A 26,331-nucleotide genomic window follows, 5' to 3' on the forward strand; every position below is an offset into this window, starting at 1 on the left:
GATGTTCCCCTCCCTGTGTCCATGTGTTCTCATTGTTCAGCTCCCATTTATGAGTGAGAACATGCAGTGTTTGGTTTTCTGTTCTTGTGTTAGTTTGCTGAGAATGATGGTTTCCAGCTTCATCCATGTCCCTGCAAAGGACATGAACTCATCCTTTTTTGTGGCTGCATAGTATTCCATGGTGTATATGTGCCACATTTTCTTTATCCAGTCTATCATTGATGGGCATTTGAGTTGGTTCCAATTCTTTGCTATTGTGAATAGTGCCACAATAAACATATGTGTGCATGTGTCTTTATAGTAGAATGATTTATAATCCTATGGGTATATGCCCAGTAATGGGATTGCTGGTTCAAATGGTATTTCTGGTTCTAGATCCTTGAGGAATTGTCACACTATCTTCACAATGGTTGAACTAATTTACACTCCCACCAACAGTGTAAAACCATTCCTATTTCTCCACATCCTCTCCAGCATCTGTTGTCTCCTGACTTTTCAATGATTGCCATTCTAACTGGTGTGAGATGGTATCTCGTTGTGGTTTTGATTTGCATTTCTCTGATGACCAGTGATGATAAGCTTTTTTTCACATGCTTCTTGGCCGCATTAGAGTCTTCTTTTGAGAAGTGTCTGTTCATATCCTTCACCCACTTTTTGATAGGGTTGTTTGTTTTTTTCTTGTAAATTTAAATTCCTTGTAGATTCTGGATATTAGCCCTTTGTCAGACGGATAGACTGCAAAAATTTTCTCCCATTCTGTAGGTTGCCTGTTTACTCTGATGATAGTTTCTTTTGCTGTGCAGAAACTGTTTAGTTTAATTAGATCCCATTTGTCAATTTTGGCTTTTGTTGCCATTGCTTTTGGTGTTTTAGTCATGAAGTCTTTGCCCATGCCTATATCCTGAATGGTATTGCCTAGGTTGTCTTCTAGGGTTTTTATGGTTTTAGACTTTACAGCCAGTCTTGTGTGAGGAAACCAGTAGGTGCTCAGAAATATTTGGTGGAAGCAAAAATAGAGTTGGATGATCCATCTAGCACCAGGGATTTCAGAGGTATTTGTGCAGGGGTCTGTGGGGAGCAGGAGTAAAAAGGCAGGTGATGGGGAAAGAAAGTGTGAATGTCACCAAAATAGAGCAAACCACTTGTTTGTTGGTAGAGTGACAGGAAATTTAGGTTTGTAAGAGTTATTTGGAGAAAGAAGGGTGACAATCATTAATTTGGTAAATATTTAATGAATATCTATTGTGCAAAGACATGAGTGCTAAAACTGTGAACAAGACTGAGGCAGTCCCTGGCTTTTAAGAACCCAGCCTAAGTAGGAGATGGGTAGGGAGAGAGATGGGGATAAGTAGTCAGGAGAAGCACCGTGGGGAGTAAGTGTCATGTTGCTGGGTGAACAGGGTGCTGTGGGGAGCAAGAGGAGGGGTGCTATATTGAGTGTGGGTGAGTAAAAGAAGGCAAGGGTAAATCTGGGGGGAATTCCAGAAGATAAGTAGGAGTCTGGCACAAGTGGGGATGCAAAGCACTGTCTGCGGCCCAGATAAAGAAGCCTTTTGTAATTCACCCTCTCAAAGAGGACATCTCTTTAAAATTTGGTGTGATTTTGGGGACCCAGAGTACAGCAGGTGTAGATAACCTTGAGTAACAGCCTTGAAATAGCAGCCAGCGGCCAGGCACGGTGGTTCACACCTGTAATCCCAACACTTTGGGAGGCTGAGGCGGGTGGATCACCTGAGGTTGGGAGTTCAAGACCAGCCTGACCAACATGGAGAAACCCCGTCTCTACTAAAAATATAAAAAATTTAGAAAGGCATGGTGGCCCATGCTTGTAATCCCAGCTACTCAGGAGGCTGAGGCAGGAGAATCACTTGAACCCAGGAGGCAGAGGCTGCAGTGAGCGGAGATCGCGCCATTGCCCTCCAGCCTGGGCAACAAGAGCGAAACTCCGTCTCAATAAATAAATAAATAAATAAATAAATAAATAAATAAATAAAATAGCCAGCACTGACTGAGTGCTTACTATATGCCAGGCCCGTGCTGAGTGCTTAGCACACATGATCTCATTTACTCCTCACAGTCATAGGAGAAGGGCATTACGATGACCATTATCCTCATCTTACAGATAGAGACATTTAGTGACTCCCAACATTGCACAGGCACCAAATAGCTAAGGTGGGCTGTGATCCCAGGCTGTATGTCTCCAAAGCTGAGCTCTTACTCATCTTCCAAGGCTGGAGGGAAGAGGGGCTGTATAGGAAGTGGCCAACCTAGGTAGAAGGGGTAGTGAACATTCATAGAACTAGAACCTAGGCTGGTATATAACATCTTTTTTTTTTTTTTTTTTTTTTTTTTTTTTTTTTGAGAGGGAGTCTCGCGCTGTCGCCCGGGCTGGAGTGCAGTGGCCGGATCTCAGCTCACTGCAAGCTCCGCCTCCCGGGTTTACGCCATTCTCCTGCCTCAGCCTCCCGAGTAGCTGGGACTACAGGCGCCCGCCACCTCGCCCGGCTATTTTTTTTTTTGTATTTTTTAGTAGAGACGGGGTTTCACTGCGTTAGCCAGGATGGTCTCGATCTCCTGACCTCGTGATCCGCCCGTCTCGGCCTCCCAAAGTGCTGGGATTACAGGCTTGAGCCACCGCACCCGGCCGGTATATAACATCTTAACCAATGATGCCATTTAAGGAGTTTTGACATCATACTGAAGACAATATAAAGCCATTGAAAGTGTTTTAGAAATCATTTCTCTAGCAAGAAGTGTGAAAAATAGGAACAGGGCAGGTGTTTTAGTCATGGAGGCTGGAGATAATGGCCTGAACAAGCAGAGTATCAGTGAGGAGAGAGAGGAGGCTAAATCTGAAAGACATCTAGTAGAGTTGACCACATTTGGTGGTCTGGATTTCTAACCCATGAAAGAGGAGGAGAGACTGGTAAAAAGTGACCATGCAAATTCAAATCTCAAGAGGGAAATCAGGACGGGAGAGCGTGACGTGCATCCCAGGAGCAGATGAAATCCTCAGGGTGAATGTGTTGAGTTAGATGAGGAAAGAGCTACTCTCCGACCTGGTGAACAACAATAGATAATGGTTTTTTTCTATATTCTGTGGTACTTCAGATTCATTTATTAAAAAAAAAATGGATGTCTCCACTTACTTTTTCAGTGATATAGCCTTTAAGCACTAGTAGCCTTGGCTGCAATCATGGTAAGTGGATGTTTTCTAACTGCATGTCACTTTGAAGAGAACCTAATGTGAGCACCGTTCTCCCTTGTCCTCATCATGTTCCATAGACAGATATGTGACTCCAACCAGAGGATAATGCATCGGAATACAGCAAGGAACCAGTTTTGCAATGCTTAGAAATACGTTTTCTTACATGTGGAAGATAATTCTCTGCAATTCAAATGCTTGGTTTGATGATGAAACACAAGAGAAGCAACGTGATCTAAACTGTTAGGCTGGTTTGCAAAATAATTGTACTCATTCATTTTTATAACCACTCACACCCAGGCCTGTAGGGCATCTTAAGAAAACAGCTAGGGCCAAATTTATAATTAGCTGAGTCCATTTTTGCCAGACCTAACCATGTATAGGACAGGGTTGGTTTTGTTATTTCCTTAATTGAAAGCGTCAAGAAAAATTCAAGCCAGGTCAGAGAGTTTTTTATTGGGGAAGGAATGCTGGCATAAATAACCCCAGATTATATGTCTGCCAGAGGCTGGGAGGAGATTCATCTCGGTGGCCTCTTTCTGAGGTTACCCAAACAAACTCTGGTGACTGGCAGCTCCCCTATGTAATGTGGGAATGCACACGAGCTTTGAAACCTCTTTAATTTTTTTTCCCAAGGCAAAGGCCCAGGAAAGTCAAAGTGTCTCTAGGAACCTTAAAAGCTTTTGACAACCATAAAATCATTCTTGATTTCCTCTAATATATCTTGTCCTCTCCTTTTTCCCCTTTTATTCCAGTTAATAGGTCAACAATATAACCCAGCCACCCTGGGACAAGATGGAGAGGGAACTGGTATTCGCCAGCAGCCTTAGGGAGTAGTTCCCACTGTTTCCATGCTGCAAAGGTGAAAACTGAGACTTATTTAAGGTTGTTCAGGTGGGAAGTCATAAAAGGAGAATTCAAAATCATATGCATTTGGTGCCCAATTTATACACTTTGTACTATCCTGGCTGGTAAATACCTGTTTCAGATGTAGAAGGTGTAGAGCATAGGTGAGAAGCATTCTGATGTCTTCCTCAATTAAGGTTCTAGTGGCCTTTCATTGCTTCTCCTTCTCCCCACATTCCCACCCCAGGGACCATTCTTACATTAAGCAGCTGCCCTAGATTTCTTGGGGATACTAGACCTCTTTCCTAGCAATTTCCAGCGCCTCCCACCATTTCTGGCTTATAGAAGGGACTTGCTTTCCTCTCTGACTTTCCACTTCCCTGCAGGAAAACGGATTGGTTTTGCTTTTCTCAAGCAGGGCAGGGCAGTATCACTGGTATAGAGAGACTTTGTAAGGATACAATTAGTTGATGCTTCCCAATATGGAAAGGCATGATCTTTCCGTCTATAGCCACACTTTGCAGTCTAGGTCTGCTCCCATGGAAGGAACCCTGGAGCATAGGGGAGACTGCCCCCATAACAGGATGGAAATAGTAAGTGTAACAAATGACAGTGCCTTTCCACGCTTCCCTTCCTCCTCTGAATGAATTCTCCACCCAGCCAAAATATGTCTCCAAAGCTATTTGAGAAATGTGAAGCTTGGCTAGCCCATAGGACCTATGGGCTTCTATACCAAGGCTGCTCATATAGTATAGGTATGGAAAACCATGGATTTCAAATCTGTAAATGCCCTATGCTGATACCTTACAACTGTACCCCCATGAAACTGGTATAACCAGTGTCCTTGTTTTATAGGGAAGGTTCTCCAGTGCCAAATGTTGCTTAGCCTTCCTGCCATTCTCCCAGGGAGTTCAAATTGGATTCTTCACCTTCATTATCTCAGGAGGGGGGAGGGGAAGTATTGCCCACGCAGTATCCCAGGAGTCATGAAACCAGTGTTTTATTAAATGCAACATCATCATTAATGCTGAACTTTATTTCCAAGTCCATTGGAGGCAGAAGAGAAAACAATTCAGGTAACCAGCTTTGCAGTTTTACTGTGTTCCTCTGTCTAGTGCTTTCTTGTTTCTGGGTTTTGTGATCTAGGTTTGGATTAGGGATTCATAGTGGGAAGCTCCATGTTCCTGAAACCTGGTAATTATTTTGAATTAAGGAGAAGTATAAGAGTTTCACTTCTCTAATAAAATGTCAACAACATACCTTACCCTTCATGCTTTCTGCTCTGTCTTAAGCATTTTTCATGCAGTAACTAGTGTAATAATCATGAAATTCTAGGCATTAAGTCCTATGCTAACAGGTAAGGAACCAGGTCTGCTAAGATTGACCTGTGCTACCTCATGTGTGCTATCTGTCTGGGGGTGGGGAGTGATATCACCGTCTAGTAAAGGTCACTTGAACGGGCCATTCTCCCTGTGGTTTCTATTTTTTATGTACATCATAAAAGATGGCAGAATGCTATGAGACTACAGGCTATGAAGCTGTAGGGTCCTGAATCTGGTATTTCTAGGGTAGGGATTTCTGAGTTTTGGCATCTTCACCTCATAAACAGGAATAACACCTCTGCTTCATATTGCACAGGAAGTAAGGAGATGATAACGTGAGGAGATGGCAGAACATGCTATAATTTTAACAACCAATAACAGATGGCTTTAGAAAGCTTAGATTAGTGAATTCCAGACATTCTTATGAGCCATACTTGCAGCCTCCCAGGAACACTCCCTGTTTCTCTCCTGTAAAAAGCTGGAAAGGTGTTTAGTTTGTGTTGAGTGGCTCTTTGACCAAGTATGCTTGTTAGTTTCTTTTGAATTCTAGTGTGTTTGTTTGTTTTCACCAACAAAGGTAGTAGAGTGCAGTGGGACCCTCATGTGATCCAGACTGAAGCTCTGCTCTATACTAGCCATATATTCTTGGGCAATTTATATAACGTCTTCCTCCCAGGATGGATGTGAGGCCTGAAGAAGGCTGGTGCATGTTAGTCTCTGCTGAAGGACAGCTGTTGCTCTTATTAAAGACTTAACATATTCATATTGTGTGACTGCTTTGAGGGGCTTCTTTTATCACAAGTTAGCCAGTTTTCTTTAAGCAATACAAAAAAAAAAAGTAATTTTATTTTAAGGCAATTTCGATGACTTTATACAAGTTCCTTAAGATCTGAGGACATCACTTTACTCATTAATTAAAAGAAAATATTCATGTCCACTTCGTGGAATTGTTGAGAACATTAAATGAGGTAATTTAAAGCACAGAAACCACGGGAGCTTAATATGGAGTAATTGTACATTAAAATACTGTGTGCAATTTTCATTTTAAACCGCATATTTTAAAATGGTTTTTCCTTTGAGGATCCTCAACAGATTAGAATAACTGTTGAAGCTGGGACCAGGCAAGGAAGCAATCCTATCTAGCCTTGTCTCTCTGAGGCACCTGCTCTGAACCAGGCCCACCCCAAACATTTGTCTGGCTCGGGGAAACAGTATGAATGAAGACATGCCTATCATGTGTCTAAATATTTAGAAGTGATAAATCAGGCCAGCAAACTGTTAAACCAAGTATGTTGCATCCTCTGATGATGAGTTACCTGCATAATGAACCGGATGGCCAGGTTTGAATTGAGGATTCATGGATGACTTGGAATTCTGTGCCAAAATATGACTGGCCAGGAAGCGTGGGCCCCTACACCCTTTTCTCCCCACCTCTGGCTCCATCCCATAAAGAGAGGGGCCTTGCATGCTTGTACATGGACACCCTAATCTCCAAGTTCAAGCTCTGTTCCTATCTTCCAACAAATAGCAGCCTTTTCACTCCCACCCGCCCGACCATCCAAGAAAGAGTACACAAGTGATTGTCTAGTTCTTCTTGGGAAGCCAGACCTGGAAAGAGGCCACACAGACCTTGGAAGTAAGATAAGAGTTCAGAGCTGTCTAGGCAGAATGTTCTGGGGTCTGACATCTCGGAGCATGGTCTAGAAGTGAGGGAGACTCTGGGTATACATATCCCCTTCACTTGGGAGTTTCTTGTCCTATAAAGAAGGGAACAGTTGACAGAGTGGGCCCAAACTTCAAAGACCCCTCTTGCCTGTGTCTAAGGCCAGTGTTGCTCTGAACCCTGCGGCTCCAAGGAGAACAACCTGTGAGTTATTTGTAACCTGTGTGTGAGCTGATAACATTTTTTACAGCTTTTCATATTTATACTCTTGTGTTTCTCCAAGCACCCTTTTCAATACAGTTGAAAGTCCCAATTCCTACTTCCAGCGTTAGAAGTATGATGTACTTTATTGCCTAAGATTTGACCCCATGGGAGCTCTGACAGATTCTTTCTGTTGACCACTGAGGCTACTAAGTGGGGAGAAGTTGTAGCCAGCTTGGTCCCTGACCAAGGGGAGATACCAACTCTGAGCATGGTTTCTGTCAACCTGGGAGTGGCACAATTTTTTCTACAGACCCTTGCTCTTCTCTACCTCCAGCCCTGGGTCTATGTATTCCCCTGGTGTCCTCAAGTCCAAAGTCTCTCCTTGGATTATGCAAAGATGGGAAGATGTGGGGGAACTGAGGTCCAGCCGTTTTGTGTGCAGACTTTGACCAGTCACCTCATTGTCAGTGCCATGCTTTGTTCTGCCTTGTGCAACCCCTGGTGCTTTCAAATTCTGAGTGGCTTCAGGTTCCTGCAGACATATTGGCTCACTTTTCTAGAATATCCCCTCTATAGGAGTGTAGGCTGTGGCTGCCAGGAAACTCTATTTCATGTATTTTTTATCTTTTTAAAACATTTTGAGGCCAGGCACAATGGCTCACGCCTATAATCCCAACACTTTGGGAGGCTGAGGCAGGTGGATCACCCGAGGTCAGGAGTTCAAGACCAGCCTGACCAACATGGAGAAACCCTGACTCTGCTAAAAATACAAAATTAGACAGGCATAGTGGTGCACGCCTGTTATCCCAGCTACTGGGGAGACTGAGTCAGGAGGATTGCTTGAACCTGGGAGGCAGAGGTTGCGATGAGCCGAGATCATGCCATTGCACTCCAGCCTGGGTAACAAGAGCAAAACTCTGTCTTTAAAAAAAAAAAAAAAAAAAAAAATTGAAATCTCTAGTCTGCTCATGTGTCTACAGTTAGTTTTTTCCCCCTGTGATTTAATATCTTTTGCTTTTCTTTTTACTGTCTTTGTCTTTATTTTGTGGAATTTCAGGAGGAAAACACAGTGGCCAATTCACCATGTTTAACTGAGGATAAAAATAGGAATAATAGAATAGTGGGTATTGATGTTCATCGAGGGTTTCCTCTATATCAGAATGGCCTCAAATTCCTTCTTCCATAGATCATCTCTTCCTTTTCCTAGATTTCTTCTGAGAACCAGGGATCTGCCATGCTGCCATGTCAGCTTTAAGCCACTGTAGACCAGTGGATAGAAAAGCCCTGCTTTTCAGAGGGCAGTTATTCCTATCTGTTTCCCTTGTGACTTGTATGTGTTCAGGTTTAGTAAACTTTTATTAAGCACCTACTGCATACTAGGCAGCATGCAGTGCTTTCACTAACTTGACTCAATCCTTGTTGCAGCCCTGGAGGAGGTGGGTATTACTTAGATGAGCAAACTCACGTGCTTGGATACTGAGACTTCTTCAAGGCTGAATAGCCAGAGCCTAAAATTGTGCCCATTTTCATAACCCTAGTGGTGGATGGATCTCCAGTCATTTTGGAAATGTGATTTGTGCTTTTTTTTTTTTTCCCCTCATTAAGACTTCTCTGGAGGAGTAGAGTGGGGCGGGGGGAGGGGAGCGGAAGGAGGGTGGGGAGGGCGGGAGGGGGAGGAACGGGGAACTGGAGAGATTAAGTTTTTGTGCGTGTGTCCCTATGTGCGTGTGTCATTTTAAGGTGGCTCAGGAGCAGCCCAGAGGAGCCAGCGGCGACCCGAGTAGCGAGGAACCGAACCGGGAGCCGTGCCGTGCTGAGCGGGGGCCGCACAGCCGCAGCCCCGGGTGGAATGGGAGGGGTGGGAGCCGCCGCCGCCTCCAGGGCGCCTTTCGCTGTGGACGCTGACCTTCCGGGAGGAGGGTTTCATCACCTTAAATGGCTTTGAACCAATGAAACTATTCTCTTAAAAAGACAGACAGCCCATCGTGTGAACTAGAGTTTGTGGACAGATTTATATTGGGTTCATAGTGGCGTCATGCATGCAGACTCCTGCGAGTTCCCCTAAGTTCTTAGAGGACTGCTTTGCAAAAAGCAAAAAACTGCTTTTTTTTTTTTTTTTTAATCTGAGAGTTGCAAGGTTCCATAAAGAATGGTCCCTTGTGGATAAGCACAAAGTCAAGAGACAGTGATTGGACAGAATTTGTGAAGGTATCCGCCCCCAGATCATGAAGGACCCCCTGCACCCCCGCCCCCTGGTGGCACTGCTGGATGGCCGCGACTGCACTGTGGAGATGCCCATCTTGAAGCATGTGCAGTCCACGCAGGAAATCCACGAGAAGGTTCTAAATGAAGCCGTAGGTGTCAAGATGTACCACACCATCACCCTCACCAGGGAGGACCTGGGAAAGTTCAAGGCTCTGAGAGTGATCCTGCGGATAGGCAGTGGCTATGATAACGTGGACATCAAGGCTGCCGGCGAGTTCGGAATTGCTGTGTGTAACAACCCGTCTGCAACCGTGGAAGAGACAGCGGACTTTACCATCTGCTATATCCTCAATCTGTACCGGAGGAACACGTGGCTGTACCAGGCATTGCAGGAAGGCACGCGGGTTCAGAGCATGGAGCAGATCCACGAGGTGGCCTCAGGAGCGGCACACATCCGTGGGGAGACGCTGGGCCTCATGAGCTTTGGTTGCACCGGGCAGGTAGTTGCAGTTCGAGCCAAGGCCTTTGGATTCAGCGTCATATTTTATGACCTCTACTTGCAGGATGGGATCCAGCAGTCCCTGGGCGTGCAAAGGGTCTACACCCTCCAGGATTTGCTGTATCGGAGTGGCTGGGTCTCCTTGCATTGCAATCTCAACGAACATAACCACCACCTCATCAATGACTTTACCATAAAGCAGATGAGGCAGGGAGCATTCCTTGTGAATGCAGCCCGTGGTGACCTGGTGGACGAGAAAGCCTTAGCACAAACCCTCAAGGATGGCAGGATACGAGGGGCAGCCCTCGACGTGCATGAGTCGGAGCCCTTTAGCTTTGCTCAGGGTCCGTTGAAAGATGCACCGAATCCCCTCTGCACTCCTCACACTGCCTGGTACAGCGAGCAGGCGTCACTGGAGATGAGGGAGGCAGCTGCCACAGAGATCCGTTGAGCCGTCACAGGTCGCATCCCAGAAAGCTTAAGAAACTGAACAATGAATTCTTTGTCACATCAGCGCCTTGGTCAGTAATAGACCAGCAAGCAATTCATCCTGAACTCGATGGTGCCACATACAGATATCCTCCAGGCATTGTGGGAGTGGCTCCAGGAGGACTTCCTGCAGCCATGGAAGGGATCATCCCTGGAGGCATCCCAGTGACTCACAACCTCCTGACAGTGGCACATCCTTCCCAAGCGCCCTCTCCCAACCAGCCCACAAAACACGGGGACAATCGAGAGCACCCCAACGAGCAATAGCAGAGAATGCCAGAAGGTAATCATTCAGATACACTTGGGACCAAGAGACAGTGAAAAATAGATGAACTAAGAGAGAAAGAATCTTACGGTCTTTGTAACTGATTTTGGACATATACATCATTGATGTTGCGGTGTTAAAACTACAAGAGCTACAAACTGAAGATGCTGTCTGCTTATGGAAGTGCTAAAAGACTAGGATGTGATTTATTAACGACCAACTTCTGTTATTGTGTGTTAAGTTTTTCATCTGTGTATCAAATCACAAAGAATAAATAGAGCTTTTTCCTTTATCAGTCCCTTGGGCACAGCAGGTCCTGAACACCCCGCTCTACAATGTTGCATCAAGAGTTCACACAACAAAATAAAAAATATTAAGAGGAAATCCCCATTCTGTGATGAGTCCGTTAAGTCTACAGGGGCTGGTGACCTCTTTTTGCTAATAGGAAAATCACATTACTACAAAATGGGGAAAAAACTGTTTGCCTGTGATAGACACCTGCACGCATAGGATTGAAGACAGTACAGGCTCCCGTACAGAGAAGCGTCTCTCACATCTGAACTGCATACTGAGTAGGCAGGTTGGTTGTAAGTTCAGTAAAACCCTCTGATGATGCAAAAAAAAAAAAAAAAAGTATTAAGTTTCACAAGCTGTTTGTACTCAAATATATTTTCTCAGTTTCAGATGCTCTGCTATTTTATTGAGTAGAAAGTCTTGAGCTAAAAGGGTTCAAGAAGAATAATGTTGCATTTCCTTATGTCTCAGGAAACATTTTTCTGGTAGCTTGTCAGATTGTCTATGAACAAACCCACTTTTTTAGACATTGATAAAGTCTTCTTTTCTTCACATGATATTTTATACAACAACACTTCAGATGTATTAGATGTGACTGATTTTAACAAATCCTATCAGATTTGTATCAAAATAGTTACATGTTCTATTCATAGTCTTTTGTGACTCATTGCCTTTTTGTTTTAAAAGATGGCCTATTTTGAGCTTTGTTTAGGTGCATTCCTGTTTTTGTGACAAAGGAAAACTTTAAAATTGTCCCAAACAGAAAAATAATGGCTATCAGAAGTATGTTTTGTTTTAGTGTGAGTTACCATTACTGTATTTGTTTATTGTAAAGGTGGACATTTGGTGTTCAGTACAGTTTTCAATAAAAAGTAATTAAAATTTGTTAAGTTCCGAAATTCAGGCACATCTCACTAACGTGAAAGTTCTCTACTTGAGATGTTTAAGGCAACTGCATTGTCAATTAGCCAATTTCCAACTCTTGTTACTGATAGGATTCTATCTGCCTGTTCCATAACCAGACTCAAGAACGCTGACAATTACTTCATGTGATACAAAGTTTAATTGAAAAATCAAAACTTCACACAAGTCCATCATTATCAAGTCATGCCATCCTTAAGATGTAATGGTGGGTTAGAGCTAAATCAATTCAAAAAAAAAAACAAAGTTGCTCAACTTGTAGAGTTCTGATTTTAATTTACCCCAAAGCAAAATGACCTGGACCTGGTTCAAGGGAGGGAAGTGAACCTTGAAACTGTTTTGCCAATAACCTAACAAAATGATATTTACCAAGAAGTGTGGCAAAATAGTCCCATGAGTTAAGAACTTGAAGTTGATTTAATGAATCTTCTTTTTAAATAGAATTAAACCTTTATACAAAAAAAAAAGACTTCTCTGCTCTTGAACTTGCTCATCATAGTATAAAACAGACAAAATTAATAGGTGCAATGTTTTATTAATCTCATCTCCTTAATGAGTTCTGTGGTGAGTTTAACTCATTTGTGGTCCAGTCCTACTGTTATGGAAGTATGTGTGAACACTCATTTGTGCAATTATGTATTATTATATTCCTATCTGTGTATAAGTCTTTAATTTTGGAAAAATACTTTGCCTTTTACATTAACTTCATCCACAATATGAAGGGATTTTGACTCTTGGAGAAGTAGCAGATCCTATATTTGAGAACTTTCGGGAATAAGTTTGAGAAGGATGTTTTCAGACAGAATGTGACCAGAGAAGAGCCCCAGAGGGACATGTCTGAGGGGTGGTTGAAAAACTTGGTCATGTTTGTCAGAGAGGAAAGAAAATGCAGGCAGATCTGGTATGGTTTTCAAGAACATAAGGCACTTTTTATGGAAGAAGGAAGGACCTCACCTTCCATGTGGCTTCTACAGGCAGACCTAGGACCTGTGGTACAAGTTACGGGAGGATGAGGTCTGACTATTTGCGCTCCCTCAGAGGGAGTGAGGCCCCTGTCTCTGGAAGAGTTTAAATGGAGGCTCTGGACTCTGGCAGAGTGGACATGAGAGGCCACCCAGCATTTGGCTTAGACTTTCCTCCTATGACTTCTAAGTCTTCTGAGTTTGATAGAAATTAATATTTCTCTTTTGTCTTGCTGATTTCCATGGCAAAGCCTGTAAGAACTTTTTGAGCTGTTTCTAAAATATCTTCCAAAAGCCATTTCTGAAACGTGCCTCCTTTCTCTTGCAGGAGAAAATGCAGAAGTTTCCATGGACGTTTCCCTGGCTTACCGCGATGATGCCTTTGCTGAGTGGACTGAAATGGCCCATGAGAGAGTACCACGGAAACTCAAATGCACCTTCACGTCTCCCAAGGTATGAGCCCTTGCTGTCTAAGCCAACAGAGTTTTTATCTGCTTCTCAGGTATGTGGAAAGATTTGTTTACTTTTCCTAGGTGTGTCCCTTCTTCGCATGAGGACAGCTTTGGTAATACCTGTTCTGCGGAGCATTTTCTTTCCTCTTCTCTCCTACCATGGGTCTTTCCTAACTTTGCTTTTGCCTATTACTGTTAAGATTTCCTGTGAAATAGTAAAAACATGAGGTTGAAGCCTCTGAGTACCTTGCCCCAGCTTTAGCCATTGTTTTCCTAAAGAGGAGAAAGATTGGGTGGTTTTATCGCTGACGGTGTGACCTCAGGTAAGCTTACATAATCTGTCTGAGCTTCAGTTTTTCTTCTGTGAGATGAGATAAGAGTACCTACCTTGGGAGTCTTTTTAAGGACTAGATCAAGCTTGTCCAACCCGCTGCCTGTGGACCGCAGGTAGCCCAGGACGGCTTTGAATGTGGCCCAGTGCAAATTCACTAACTTTCTTAAAACTTTGTAAGATCTTTTTTTGATTTTTTTTTTTAGCTCATCAGCTATTGTTAGTGTATTTTATGTGTGGCTCAGGACAATTCTCCTCCTTCCGGTGTGGCCCAGGGAAACCAAAAGATTGGACACCCCTGGACTAGATGATACAATGAACGTAGGCAGGATGACCTTATACTTTAACATCTTGTCTGGGACATATCTGAGAGTCAAAGTGGATATTAACCAGATGGGCCACTAGGAGAAAATGTATAAACTAAGGCCCTCCATGGGCAAACCTAAGGACCTGTTGCAGTGTTTTTCTGAAGCACTAGGGGAATCTCACTCCCCCAGGTTTCCTAGAACAAAGCTACAGTGTGTTCTGAGGACCAACAGTGGCACCATCACCTGAGAGGTTTTAGGAAAGGCAGATTCCCAGGGCACACCCAAAACCTATTAAGTCAATGTCTCAGGGGATAGGAGCAAGGAATCTATGTTTTAACAGTCCTTCAGTTTATTACCTTAAACTCAATGAAGTTTGAGAGCCACTGCCCTAGACCCTCTGCTGAATGCTAAACTGGGGGTGGGGGAAAGGAAGGAGAGAGAGAGGAATCTTCCTTCTTAAATGCCCTAAATACTGGCAGAGGCAGGACTTTAGTGCTTGAAGAAAAGTCTCTACCAGGATACAACGAATTTGTCTCCGAGACAGGAAGGTTGAGCCAGTGTCCCAGATGCCAATGTGTCTCTTTTCCTTTGAACTTCCGTAAATTTGTGTCATGGGTGACCATGTTACTCACTCCATAGTGACAGGGAAGTGTGGGACACCCAGAGACCCATCATGGGGGATTTCATATCTCAATTTCCACAGGGCTGTCCTCCAGAGAAAGCCATTTGTAGGTAGAAATGAGTGATAGACAGAAACTAGAGGAAGCAGGAGGGAGGAATAGCTAACATTTTCAGATCTTTGCATGCAACGGAGAAAATTAATTAAAAATCTTTCTAGCTGTCTCTGCAAGTTGACTGCATCTTTGAAACACTGGTTGAACATCTAAGCTAGATGGCTTTTGGATGCAGAATTGTATCCTTAGAAAAGGGAAAAGTCATTTCTCTTATTTATACACTTGGAGGGCACTGAGTAGTGTGAGGGGGAAGGGTGTTTGCCTGCAACTGCTTCTTAATGACGGTTGCTTAATTATCTTTAGGATGTGTTGATCCCTTGCAAGAAAGATATTAAACCTTGAAAGGTGCGAAGGAAATGAATCATCAAGTCTCTGCTTTTTGATTGCAGTGAAATTTAGTCTTGACTCTCAAGATTAAATGAGAAATTGCTTTAAAGCTTTTCAGTCCCCGGTGGATTGTGAAGTTGAAAAAAAAAAAGTCAAGTTGCCACCTGCTGTAATTTGTCCTAATTAGCCAGTCTCATGCTGGAGTTGGGGGAGAACTGGGGGTGGGGGAAAGGAAGGAGAGAGAGAGGAATCTTCCTTCTTAAATGCCCTAAATACTTCAGTGCTTGAAGGAAAGTCTCTACCAGGATACAACGAGTTTGTCTCCGAGACAGGAAGGTTGAATCAGTGTCCCAGATGCCAATGTGTCTCTTTTCATTTGAACTTAGGTAAATTTGTGTCATGGGTGGCCATGTTACTCACTCTGTAGTGACAGGGAAGTGTGGGACACCCAGAGACCCATCATGGGGGATTAGAAGTGACCCTGGAGATCATCTTACTTACCTTTCTCACTTAGGAAGAAACTGAGGCCAAATGAGGCAGGGTGACCCAAGGTACCCAGCAAGGAACATGGTCAGGACTAGAATCAGAGCCTCCTGGCCTGGAGTTCAAGTCTTTATCACAGCACAACGCCTGCCTTTGGGCAGGGCCCATGTCCTTCTCCCAATTCTGCTACTTTTGGGACCCTGGGCGAGACACACACCAGATGGTATTAGACTAAGTAGGTTTTATTCCCTTCCCCCCTCAAATTCTCAATTTCCATAAATAAAATAAGGCCCTAACTGGAAACAAATCAGAAAATGTCCTCTTGCTGTTACCACAGAGGATAATCAGCCTCCTCACTGCAACTTAATCTGAGGGAGAATTAGAGCCTGTAGTGAATTTTCAGTAGTACCTGCAAAGCCCCCATCCTCCCTGATTTGAAAGTGTAAGAGAGAAAGGAGTGGAGGGGAGAAAAAGACGATCTGTATAGGAAGAATCATCCGACCTGCAGCTGAGGTTTGAAAAAGCAGCAGCATTCTTTCTACAGAAGAGTTTTTAAAGATCAACCATGCCAACTCTAATCAACTGGTGTGTCTGAGAAGAGCCGCTCACACCTTAGGGATAAAAACTGTTGACAACTGATCGGTAATGTGTGCCGTGGTGGGGAAGAGGGGTTAAAAGCACCTCCCCACCTCCACCTTGCCATGTGTGTCTCTGTCTCTGTACAAAGGTCTGTTTACTGCACTCTAAGCTCTGACTGTTCAGTAAGGAACCCTCCCCACCAGCCAAGATCTCAGGGTCAGAGCCCCTTCCTACACACTCTTAGACTATAGACTCCTTGTTATCTTCTTTCTTCTCATTTCTTCAGTGGATCTTTGCTCTGAAGATTTATGACAAATTTTGGAGGGCTTGTGAATTCAGGCTTAGGGATGACAAATTAGATCTCCCCTATAACTTGATCAGGAGGTACCAAGTAAACATTGAAGCTGACGTAGAAACCCAACATTGATGGTAAACTCTTATCTTCTGTATCAGGGAAAAGTCCCAGCCTGCTGAAGCTCATTCCTCTACATGCTCATATTTACCCCTGGCCCCCACCCCTCAGCAGGTACACATAGCTGGGAGTCCTGGTGAGGTGGAGCAGAATTTAGTTTTCAAAAAAAAGCTGTGTCCCTACTGTCCGATTTCTCTCCACCGTGCTCTGGGCAGTATCTCTTAAATTGTTTGGCACGAAGTCCAAGAGGCTTTCCTAGACACTGGGCTAAATCTTCATTTCATTAAAATGTCTATTCCCTTCTGCCATCTTGGACTGTTAGGAAGCACTGGAGGCAGAAAATTCTGAGTGGTTATCTCTGGCCACTAATCTTATTATTACCTTTGTTTCTTCTGTTTCAACCTTCCCTAAATACCAAGGGCTCCTCGTGTCTTTTTTTTTTCCTGGCAAGTGAATAAAAAGAAGATATTTTCAGCTGCTTCTAGCTTCTCCCTCAGGCCAAAATCAGAAGAATAATTAGCTGTCCTTAAAGAGTGTAATGATTCAGCAGGAGCTTCCACCTGAACGTTTAAGAAGCTGACTGTTCCACAGAGCCTTAGAGGTCCCTGACGACACACTGCCGATAAAAACCGTTGTAGCCCTCGCAGACAAGATTAGTAAGATGTGAGGTTCTAATGAAGATGAAACAGCCGAGAATGGTGTTAGGAGATAGAAGGAAGGTGTCTCTGCTTTCTACCTAAAATGTCTGGTTCTACCTTGAATATGGCTGCTGCTGTTGTTGTTGTTTGTTTGTTTTTAGGTTGGGATGGCTGGGTGGACACCATGCCTCCAGTATGCCTTGTTGCTCTGTACCTCTAAGGTGTACCTTTAAGCATTAGCTGTTTAAAATTGGTGTTATGGGTCCAGGGTAACAGAATTCAGAGCCAGTCTATTGGAAATAGTGACCCTGCCTCAAACCCTCTGCTCTTCTTCCAGACCCCAGAGCATGAGGGCCGTTACTATGAATGTGATGTCCTTCCTTTCATGGAAATTGGGTCGGTGGCCCATAAGTTTTACCTTTTAAACATCCGGCTGCCTGTGAATGAGAAGAAGAAAATCAATGTGGGAATTGGGGAGATAAAGGATATCCGGTTGGTGGTAAGTGAATGTAATTGATCTTGGCATGTGTATTGGAGGGGAACTCCATCTCACTCATGGCACCTCTATGCCTCACCTGTCTCATCTGAGAAATGGGAATAATAACATACTCATGATGGCTGAGATAATAAAGTGAATTAATTTGTGTGAGAGATTACAGAAATGGAAAACAATGCAATTATTGTGCCCACTTAAGATTTTAAATGGGCTTAAGATCACTTAAGATCATTATAATGATAAGATCATGATATAGTCATGATTGCATAATGAATAACACCAAGATAAAAGTAAATTTTCTTTTTTATGTGTTTCACCTTGCAAGCACAATTGTTAAAGGGAATAGGGGTGGTTTAGGTTCTTTCCATCTTATTTGTTTAATTGGGGAAAAGTTAGAACTTGCTGCAAGGAGGACCTTTCTTTTCAACCTCAACAAAGTCTCACAATAATTGGGTAAAGAAACAGAAAAGCATAAGAATTACCTATAATGTCCTACTATTTAGAGAAATAGTCACTGTTCAGGTTTTCATATATCTCCTTCCAGGCTTTTTATATACGTAGTAATTCCCTTACAAAAAGTAGGATCATATTGAACTGACTTTTTTTCCTTGCTTTCTTATTTAATGGTATATATAATATAAATTGGTGAATGTAGTATAAATATACTTTACAATATTGGTTAGCATTTTATAGAATAGATTTACCTTAACACTTACTAATCTCAACATATTGACCATCTAGGATATCTGCAACTTTCTAATGAAAAGCTTACAAAAAGAAAAAAAATTGATCATGTACTTAATCATTATCTTAGCATAGGGAAAAAGCTCTTGTAGCCCTAGTAGACCAGATTAGTAAGATGTGAGGGTCGAATGAGGATTAAATGGCCAAGAGAGGTGTTAGGAGATATAGGATATCTCTGCTTTTTACCTAAAATTTCTCGTTCTACCTCAAATGTGGCTTTTTTGGGGGGCACACTGTAGGGGTGGTAGCTGGGTAGATATCATACACCCTGTAGGCCCTATTAATCCATACCTGCCCTATTAATCCATACCTCTAAAGTGGACCTTTAGGCATTAGCATTTTAAAATCGGTGGGATGAGTCCAAGGTAAGATAATTCAGCCTCTCGGAAACAGTGACCCTGCCCCAAAGCCCCATGCTCTTCTTTCAGACCCCAGAGCATGAAAGCCATTACTGTGAATAGGATGCCCTCTTTATTTCTCTGGTCTCAGGTCCATAGCACAGGGCTCTTTTAATATGTATTTCTGTTATCTCTGAGGAGAGGCCAAGGGTGTATGAGGGCAGTGCATGCTATGAATGTGAAAGCTCTTGATCATGAACATTTTGCAGACAAGGTCTCCACTTACCTCTCCCACAAACGCATTTGCCAGTAGAAGGAAATGCTAAGATAATATTCACCTTCAAAATTATCACTGGTCTCTGCCTAGGGGATCCACCAAAATGGAGGCTTCACCAAGGTGTGGTTTGCCATGAAGACCTTCCTTACGCCCAGCATCTTCATCATTATGGTGTGGTACTGGAGGAGGATCACCATGATGTCCCGACCCCCCGTGCTTCTGGAAAAGTAAGAGCTGGTTTTGCAGTGCTCTTCAGGAATACTGGCTTCTCGTGATCTGCCAAGCTCTTGCTTTTGCTTGTGTCCATTTCAAGCAGCCAGTGTGTGACTTAGGCCAGTGATTTGACCAGGAGTCATCCTGGACTCCTTTTTCTCCTGCAGCTTTCCTATGCAAGTTGTTATTAAGTTAATCCTCAGGGTTCTACCTCTCTCACCTTTCTGGCTCTTTTTAATTAATTAATTTATTTTTTGGAGACAAAGTCTCACGCTCTTGTCCAGGCTGGAGTGCAGTGCTGGGATCTCAGCTTGCTGCAGCCTTGACTTTACAGGTTCCAGTAATCATCCCATCTCAGCTTCCCAGTAGCTAGAACCACAGGTGTATACTCCCCAGCTAGTTTTTGTATTTTTTGTAGAGACAGGGTTTCACTATGTTGCCCAGGCTGATCTCGAACTCCTGAGCTCAAGTGATTTGCCTGCTTCAGCTTCCCAAAGTGCTGGGATTACAGGTGTGAGCCACCACACCCAGCTGACCTTTCTGACTCTTTAATCTCTTTGCTCTTCGGGATACTCCGTGGTCAATCAGATACTTGTCTGTGTTGTAGTGAAGAAACTGCCCTAAGCCCAGCTCCTCTCACTTAAAGAAAGACAGTGCTCCTGCAGGTGTACCTACTTTCTCTCCACATCATTGACTTCTCCCTTTCTGCTGGATTCTTTCTATTAATATACAAACATGCCCTGCCATCTCCCCTTCTTAGACAAAATTCTCCCATTTCTCACTTCTCCCTGAAGCTACATACCCTCTTTCTGCCCCTCATTACAGCAATGCTTCTCAAAAACCTTGTGCATATGTCTTCTCCTCTGTTCTCTCTTGAGTCCCTTCCAGTCTGGATTCATCTCCAGCACTTTACTAAAACTGCTTTTCACAGGATCACCAACAACCTTCATAGTCCAAATCCAAAGATCATTTTTTAGTCCTCACTTTTTTTTTTTTTTTTTACTCATCCCAGCATCTGACATAATCAGTTTTTCTTCCCAGAGTCTCCTCTACTCTTCTGTTGGTCATTCTTCTTTGCTGACCAGCATGTAGGCTCCATTTCTGTCTCCTTCCATCTTTCCAGCCTCTTAGACTTTGGGACTGGGGCACCAGCTTTGGACCTCTTCTCTTTATTAGCTGTGCTTTCCTCAGGGGTGATCTCACCTACCTTCGTGGTCTGAAAAATCATCTGCTCTCTGATGACTCTTAATCTGTATCTTTAGCCTCAGCCTCTCCCAACTCTGGACCCAAATATTGCAGCTCTTTACTTAATGTCTTCATTTGCATTGAAAATGTCACATGTACCAAGGACAACACTTGATTGTGTCCCACTTCCAACCTGTTCCCTCCCAGAATCCCCATTTCAGTAAATGGCAACTCCATCTTTTCAGTTGTTCAAACTGGAAATGTAGCAGTGAGTCATCCTGTATGTCTCTGTTTTTCACACTTCTCATCTAACTCACCAGGAAGTCTCACCATTTCCACTGCGGCCACCCTAGTCTAACTAACCCACAATCGCTTCTCACCTGGATCAGTGGGAACAGCCTTGTTGCAACCCCTCTCCTTGCTTCCACCACGTGCCTCCCTGCAGCCTATTCACAGGATAGCCGGAGTGCCCCCTTTCAGATGTTAATCAGATCCTGTCACTCCTCTGCTCAAAGCTCTCCACTGGCTTTTCATCTCCTTTGCCCTGACCTATAAGCCCCTTGATGACTGGGTGCCTTCCACCTCTGATCTTGTCATTGTCCTCTCCAACACCCACCAGCCCCCTTTATTGTGCTCAAACCCTCACACCAGGGCCTTCACACTTGCTGATCTCTTGTCTGTCCACTTTATGTAAAATCACATCCCCATTGCTCTCCACTCTCTTGCCTAGCATTTTTTTCCATGATGCTTATTCATTTATTTATTATCTTTTTCTTATGCTCCCTCTCTCACTGCATCTCTATGCAAGCATCACAAGAGCACAATCCTTGCTTATTTTGTTCACAGTTATATTCTCAGCATCTCAGAATAGTGACTGACACATAGTAGGAGTTTAATAAATATTTTTTGAGTGAATGAATCATGTCACTCCATTGTTTAAACTTTTTATTGGATTCCAATAAAAAGTCTCTTCAAGATACATTTCAGTTCTCTAGTGGGATATGCAAGTTTCTTCATGAGCACAGCCCTCTTTGTTTCTCTGGTCTCATGTCCTGTCATTTCCTGATGTGCCACATGCAGATCCCCAAATGCACCAGGTTCTTCCAGGCCTCTGTGCCTCCATCCAGGCTCTGCCCTCTCCTCCAAACACCCTTTCCACCTCCCTTACCTTGACTCACAAGTCAGCTCCATTCCTGTCTGTGTCAAAGTCAGAAGTCCTGGTAGCAGCCTTCTATGCTTTAAAACTCTATGATATTCCTGATCCTGCTCTATTCAATTGTCTCTTTATCTGTCTCCTCTACTAACTGTATCTCCCGTGAGTGAAAAAACAGGTCCTGTTCATTTAGGATTCTATAGTGCTAACACAATGCCTGCTATGTGATCTGTGCTTAATTAACTTATGTGTTTCAAGGGGATGGAAAAAAGTATGAATAAATCAGTGACATAAGAATTACATTTTAATAGAGAATTGGCAGTTCTTAGTGTGACAGGGGAAGAGTAAAATAAAAGCTAAACAAGCAGTCAAGAGAATTTACATTTCAAATGTGTTTGGAGTCATGTATTATTGAAACAAATATGCTTATATAATTCATCGTTCCTGAGGATATCACAATAATGAGTGTTCTTAATGATCAGATGAATGATAACCTGAATAGGTGAAAGAGGACAATTATATTCACTGAGGCCTGGATGAGAAGGCAAGGGGACACAAACATTATAGGAAGCTCTTCATCTGCAGTGGTACCAAAGTAAAGTGTGGGGCATTAAGGAGATCAGGTTCGCTTCCACAGAAAGGTTGGTGTAGCACTCCTTCATTCTGCAGCAGTGTGAGCTACATAGGACATTTTGCATCTCTGTGCAGAAGAAATTAATCATATGGCTTCAGACCCAATAAGTAACATCTCATGTCTCAAAACTGACTTCTGGGAATTGTTTGAAAATCTGCCCTCCAGATGAATGAAGTGGCTGTCCTGATATTTTCTCACCATCAGAGTCATCTTTGCCCTTGGGATTTCCATGACCTTTATCAATATCCCAGTGGAATGGTTTTCCATCGGGTTCGACTGGACCTGGATGCTGCTGTTCGGTGACATCCGACAGGGCATCTTCTATGCGATGCTTCTGTCCTTCTGGATCATCTTCTGTGGCGAGCACATGATGGTAAGAGCCCCTGCGAGGGACAGACGTCTGTACCAGCTGCTCCATGCAGGCTGCCAAGCTGACACCTGCCCCCCTTTGCCTCTAGTCAGCAGTGGGTGAGACAGAATAAACTAGTAGTTACAAGTGGGAACTCTGGAGGCAGACCCCTCTGGTTCACATTCCTGCTTCACCACCTGCTGACCAGCTGAGTGGCTTTAGGCAAATGACATTATCACTCTGAATCTCAGGTCCCTCATCTATAAAATGAGACGTAAAGGCCTAACGCATGCGGTTTTTGTGTGAATTGAAAGAGAGAATGTGAGTAACTTAAGATAAACACACACATTCTAATGATTAGTATTATTTCTTGCCCTTGAGCTTGAGTTTCTTGTCTGCTGGCTTCTGCCCTGCTTGTCCTGTCCCCAGGAATACAGGTTAACCACCAGAGAATGTGGACCTGGCTCTTTCCAGCTGGCAATGTGTCCAGGTGGCCTAGTAACCCCTATTACTCGGAAATACAGACCTTCCTGGTCTCCTCAGTTTGCACAGACACCAAATCATATTTCAAGAGGGACTGAAGGTACCACGGTTTAAAATAAGAATGGTGTCGTCATCACATTGTGGCTAAGATGATATGCCAGCTGGAACTTGGTCTTCGTGTCAGGCACATGGGCTTCATGGCAGAGCGGACTGTTTTTAAATTCCATTATGGCTCAGTCATAAAAACCAGACCTCTGAAGTCCTGCCGCTCTTCCAGGAGAGCAGTGTGAGAGCAGAGAGACAGACTTCTGCCTACCGCTAAACTGTCTACATTAGCGGGTCTTTCCCCATGAGGGGTCCTCCAGCAGAGATACGCTAAGAATGAGGCCTCGGCATCAGGGCCTGGGAGTGGAGGGAACTTGGTCCAGCACCAGGAAGCCAGCCAGCCAAGGATTGTCCACAGGGAGCTGGTGTGGACTGACCCACCTGGGGCCCTGCCTGGAGGCTAAGATCATCTTTGCTTTCCCTTTTTTCTCATTCTACATTCCTTCCTTTTCTTTCTCTTGGTGTCTTTGTTTATCAAGGAGAATCATTGCTGGTTTTAATAAGGATGGGGAGGAAATATGCCTGTTTTCCTTACCATAAGAGACACACTTCACATATTTAAATGCTTTAATGTCTTTACTTTGTCTTCCGGGGATCAGTCACTTTTATAAACACAAGTTACAAGTCACATAGAAATTTAATTCAGAATGAGTTATTTTGTGGACCACAAAGTGTCCTCTGCCTGGGAGCTGAGGCCATTCTTTGTGTTCCCATGGCATCCTGTTCTTATTACTCTCAGAGCCCTTATGGCTGGGCTTTGTCATGTTCTGCATATGTGCCAGACTCCCCCACAGAGGTGAGTTCCTGAAGAAGAGATTTTCATCTTCTTTGTTCTCATACACCTAGAGTCTAGCATGGTGCTTGATACATAATAGGTGGTCAGCAGGTGTCCTTCGAATGCTGACTCCCCCATAGAATTGCTTGGTCTTCCTCTCCCCTCTATCTCCCTTCTCAATTTGGTTTTCCTCAGGATCAGCACGAGCGGAACCACATTGCAGGGTATTGGAAGCAAGTCGGACCCATTGCCGTTGGTTCCTTCTGCCTCTTCATATTTGACATGTGTGAGAGGTGAGCAGGTGTTTGTGGGACACTGAGCCAAACTGTGCATCACCACGCCCACTCCTGTCACTTTAGGAGGAGTGTTGGAAAAGGAGAATGGTGGTCGGGAACCTTTGGTATGGAAGCACTGGATGTGGTCACATACTCAGACAAGGTCTGGGATCAAATCAAATGCACAGCTCTTTACAGTTGCAAAATGTTTGGGCTGATGTATTCTACAAGCTTCATTTCTCTTTAGGATCTCTGTAATGTTTTTTAGCCTAAATACAGCCCTCACCCCTGCAGCTGAAAAGCTAAGAATACGTGAAAAGGAAAGTTCCCGTTTGCCTTTGTATTAATTTGTCTTGCCTTTCCATCTCATTTTCTTTGTAGAGGGGTACAACTCACGAATCCCTTCTACAGTATCTGGACTACAGATGTTGGAACAGAGCTGGCCGTATCCTTCCTTGATGGGTTCAGGGGTTTTATTTCTTCCCCTAGCCACCCAGTCCCCAAGATCGTTTTCTAAGGCTCTGCTGATGCTCCCCATATGTACTCAGCCAGGGCTTTGATTCTCAGGCCAATTATAACAGCACAATTAAGGCTGATAATAAGAATTACTGCTTGCTTTCAAGCCTGGGTGACAGCAGGCAAAATGAGAAGGTTGCAGCCCATCCTCACGGCAGAGGGATCCGAGTTTCTGGGCTTACTGCAGCCTGTCTGAATTATCTGTTATACACTGTTTACTGCAGACTGAAGCATGACTAGCTTTTCCCTGGAGCCATGGAGGTTCATCTCTGGGCCCCTGTGGGAGAGTCTGTTTCTGAAATTGCCTATGTGCGAGACTTCTTACAGTGACCTTGGTGTGCTGGCAGATCACACTGCTGCTATTCATTCCTGAGACCAAGTGGAGATAAGGCTAAGGTGATTAGTTCCAGAGGAGTAGCCGAGGCTTCTGGTTGGTTGGCATAAACGCTAAGTCTTCTTCAGGAAGCAGAAGTGACAGTCTTAGCTTATCCCTTTTAGGATGCTGGATTTAAATATTTTATCTTCTGGAATAGTATGTGACATGCTCTTGGGAGAAAAGGACTCTGCTCTGGAGTGGAGAGAAAGGCCTGGGTTGTATTCTTCCTTGATGGCTCATATCTTGCCGTGTGCTAAGGACTATGCTTTGTCTTGCCACGATGTCTATATTGGTTTCTTAGTGTCACAAGAACATTGTGAGCAAACTAAATCTGTAGTATCGTTACCTCAAAGATGAGAGAGAAGCTCTACCCTTCCTCCATTATGCCACCACCAAATGTTAGCTGCACAACAAGGAGAATGTTTATAATGTTAAATCTAGTTCAACTTTTTAATTTTATAAAATGATGGAGTGAGTAAAATTTCAAGTCCTGCAGAAAATAACTATATTCCCTTCATTCCAGGATACTGTTCATTATAGGAAAGAAGGCGAAACTGCATTAGATATTATATTATTTAATGAAATATGCATGCCAAGTTCACACTTATTAAATGCTTTTAAAAATAGACAATTTGGGCCAGGTGTGGTGGCTCATGCCTGTAATCCCAGCACTTTGGGAGGCTGAGGCCAGCGGATCACCTGAGCTTGGGAGTTCAAGACCAGCCTGACCAACATGGATAAACTCCGTCTCTATTAAAAATATAAAATTAGCCAGGTGTGGCGGCGCAAGCCCGTAATCCCAGCTACTTGGGAGGCTGAGGCAGGAGAATTGCTTGAACCCAGGAGGAGGAGGTTGTGGTGAGCCGAGATTGTGCCATTGTACTCCAGCCTAGGCAACAAAAGCAAAACTCTGTCTCAAAAAAAAAAAAGGCAATTTGGGCAGAGTTGTTGTAGTGGAAAGGGGTTGGAATCAGGTCACCTGCCTTCAAGGCAGCTCACACTACCGCAGGCCTTGGTGGTTCTCAGATTGACTCTAATGGCAGGTCAGCCCCCCTAGTGGGTCTCAAGTATACTGGCAGCAACCCAAACTCCCATCTGTGCCATGTGTCCTTCAATCCCCATTCTGTTGGACAAGACTTTCTGTGGTGACAGAAGACTGCAAGTGGTCCTTCTTCCCTGGTTTCACTTTAAGACCTTCAAGCCCATGCCCAGGGCCCCTGCACTGAGCTCCCATGTATCTCCTCTTCAATTATGCCAGAGCATCTCAATCTCA

General features: G+C 43.8%; 1 protein-coding gene and 1 pseudogene across 6 annotated transcripts in view; both read left to right on the top strand.

The window, feature by feature from the left end:
• The window catches only part of WLS (Wnt ligand secretion mediator), a 135,574-nt gene that overhangs the window by 60,704 nt on the left and 48,539 nt on the right, over positions 1-26,331 (top strand). For all 6 annotated transcript variants that reach the window (XM_045369090.1, XM_074004106.1, XM_015434262.3 and 3 more), the window contains 6 exons: positions 13,204-13,328; positions 17,477-17,638; positions 19,085-19,221; positions 22,384-22,552; positions 24,087-24,184; positions 24,548-24,611. In XM_045369090.1, coding sequence (XP_045225025.1) covers positions 13,204-13,328; positions 17,477-17,638; positions 19,085-19,221; positions 22,384-22,552; positions 24,087-24,184; positions 24,548-24,611 — 755 coding nt within the window. The remainder of the gene's footprint in view (positions 1-13,203; positions 13,329-17,476; positions 17,639-19,084; positions 19,222-22,383; positions 22,553-24,086; positions 24,185-24,547; positions 24,612-26,331) is intronic.
• Positions 9,350-10,829, top strand: LOC123572814 (C-terminal-binding protein 2 pseudogene; annotated as a pseudogene).

The sequence above is a fragment of the Macaca fascicularis genome, chromosome 1, assembly GCF_037993035.2.
Source record: "Macaca fascicularis isolate 582-1 chromosome 1, T2T-MFA8v1.1".
NCBI lineage: Eukaryota > Metazoa > Chordata > Mammalia > Primates > Cercopithecidae > Macaca > Macaca fascicularis.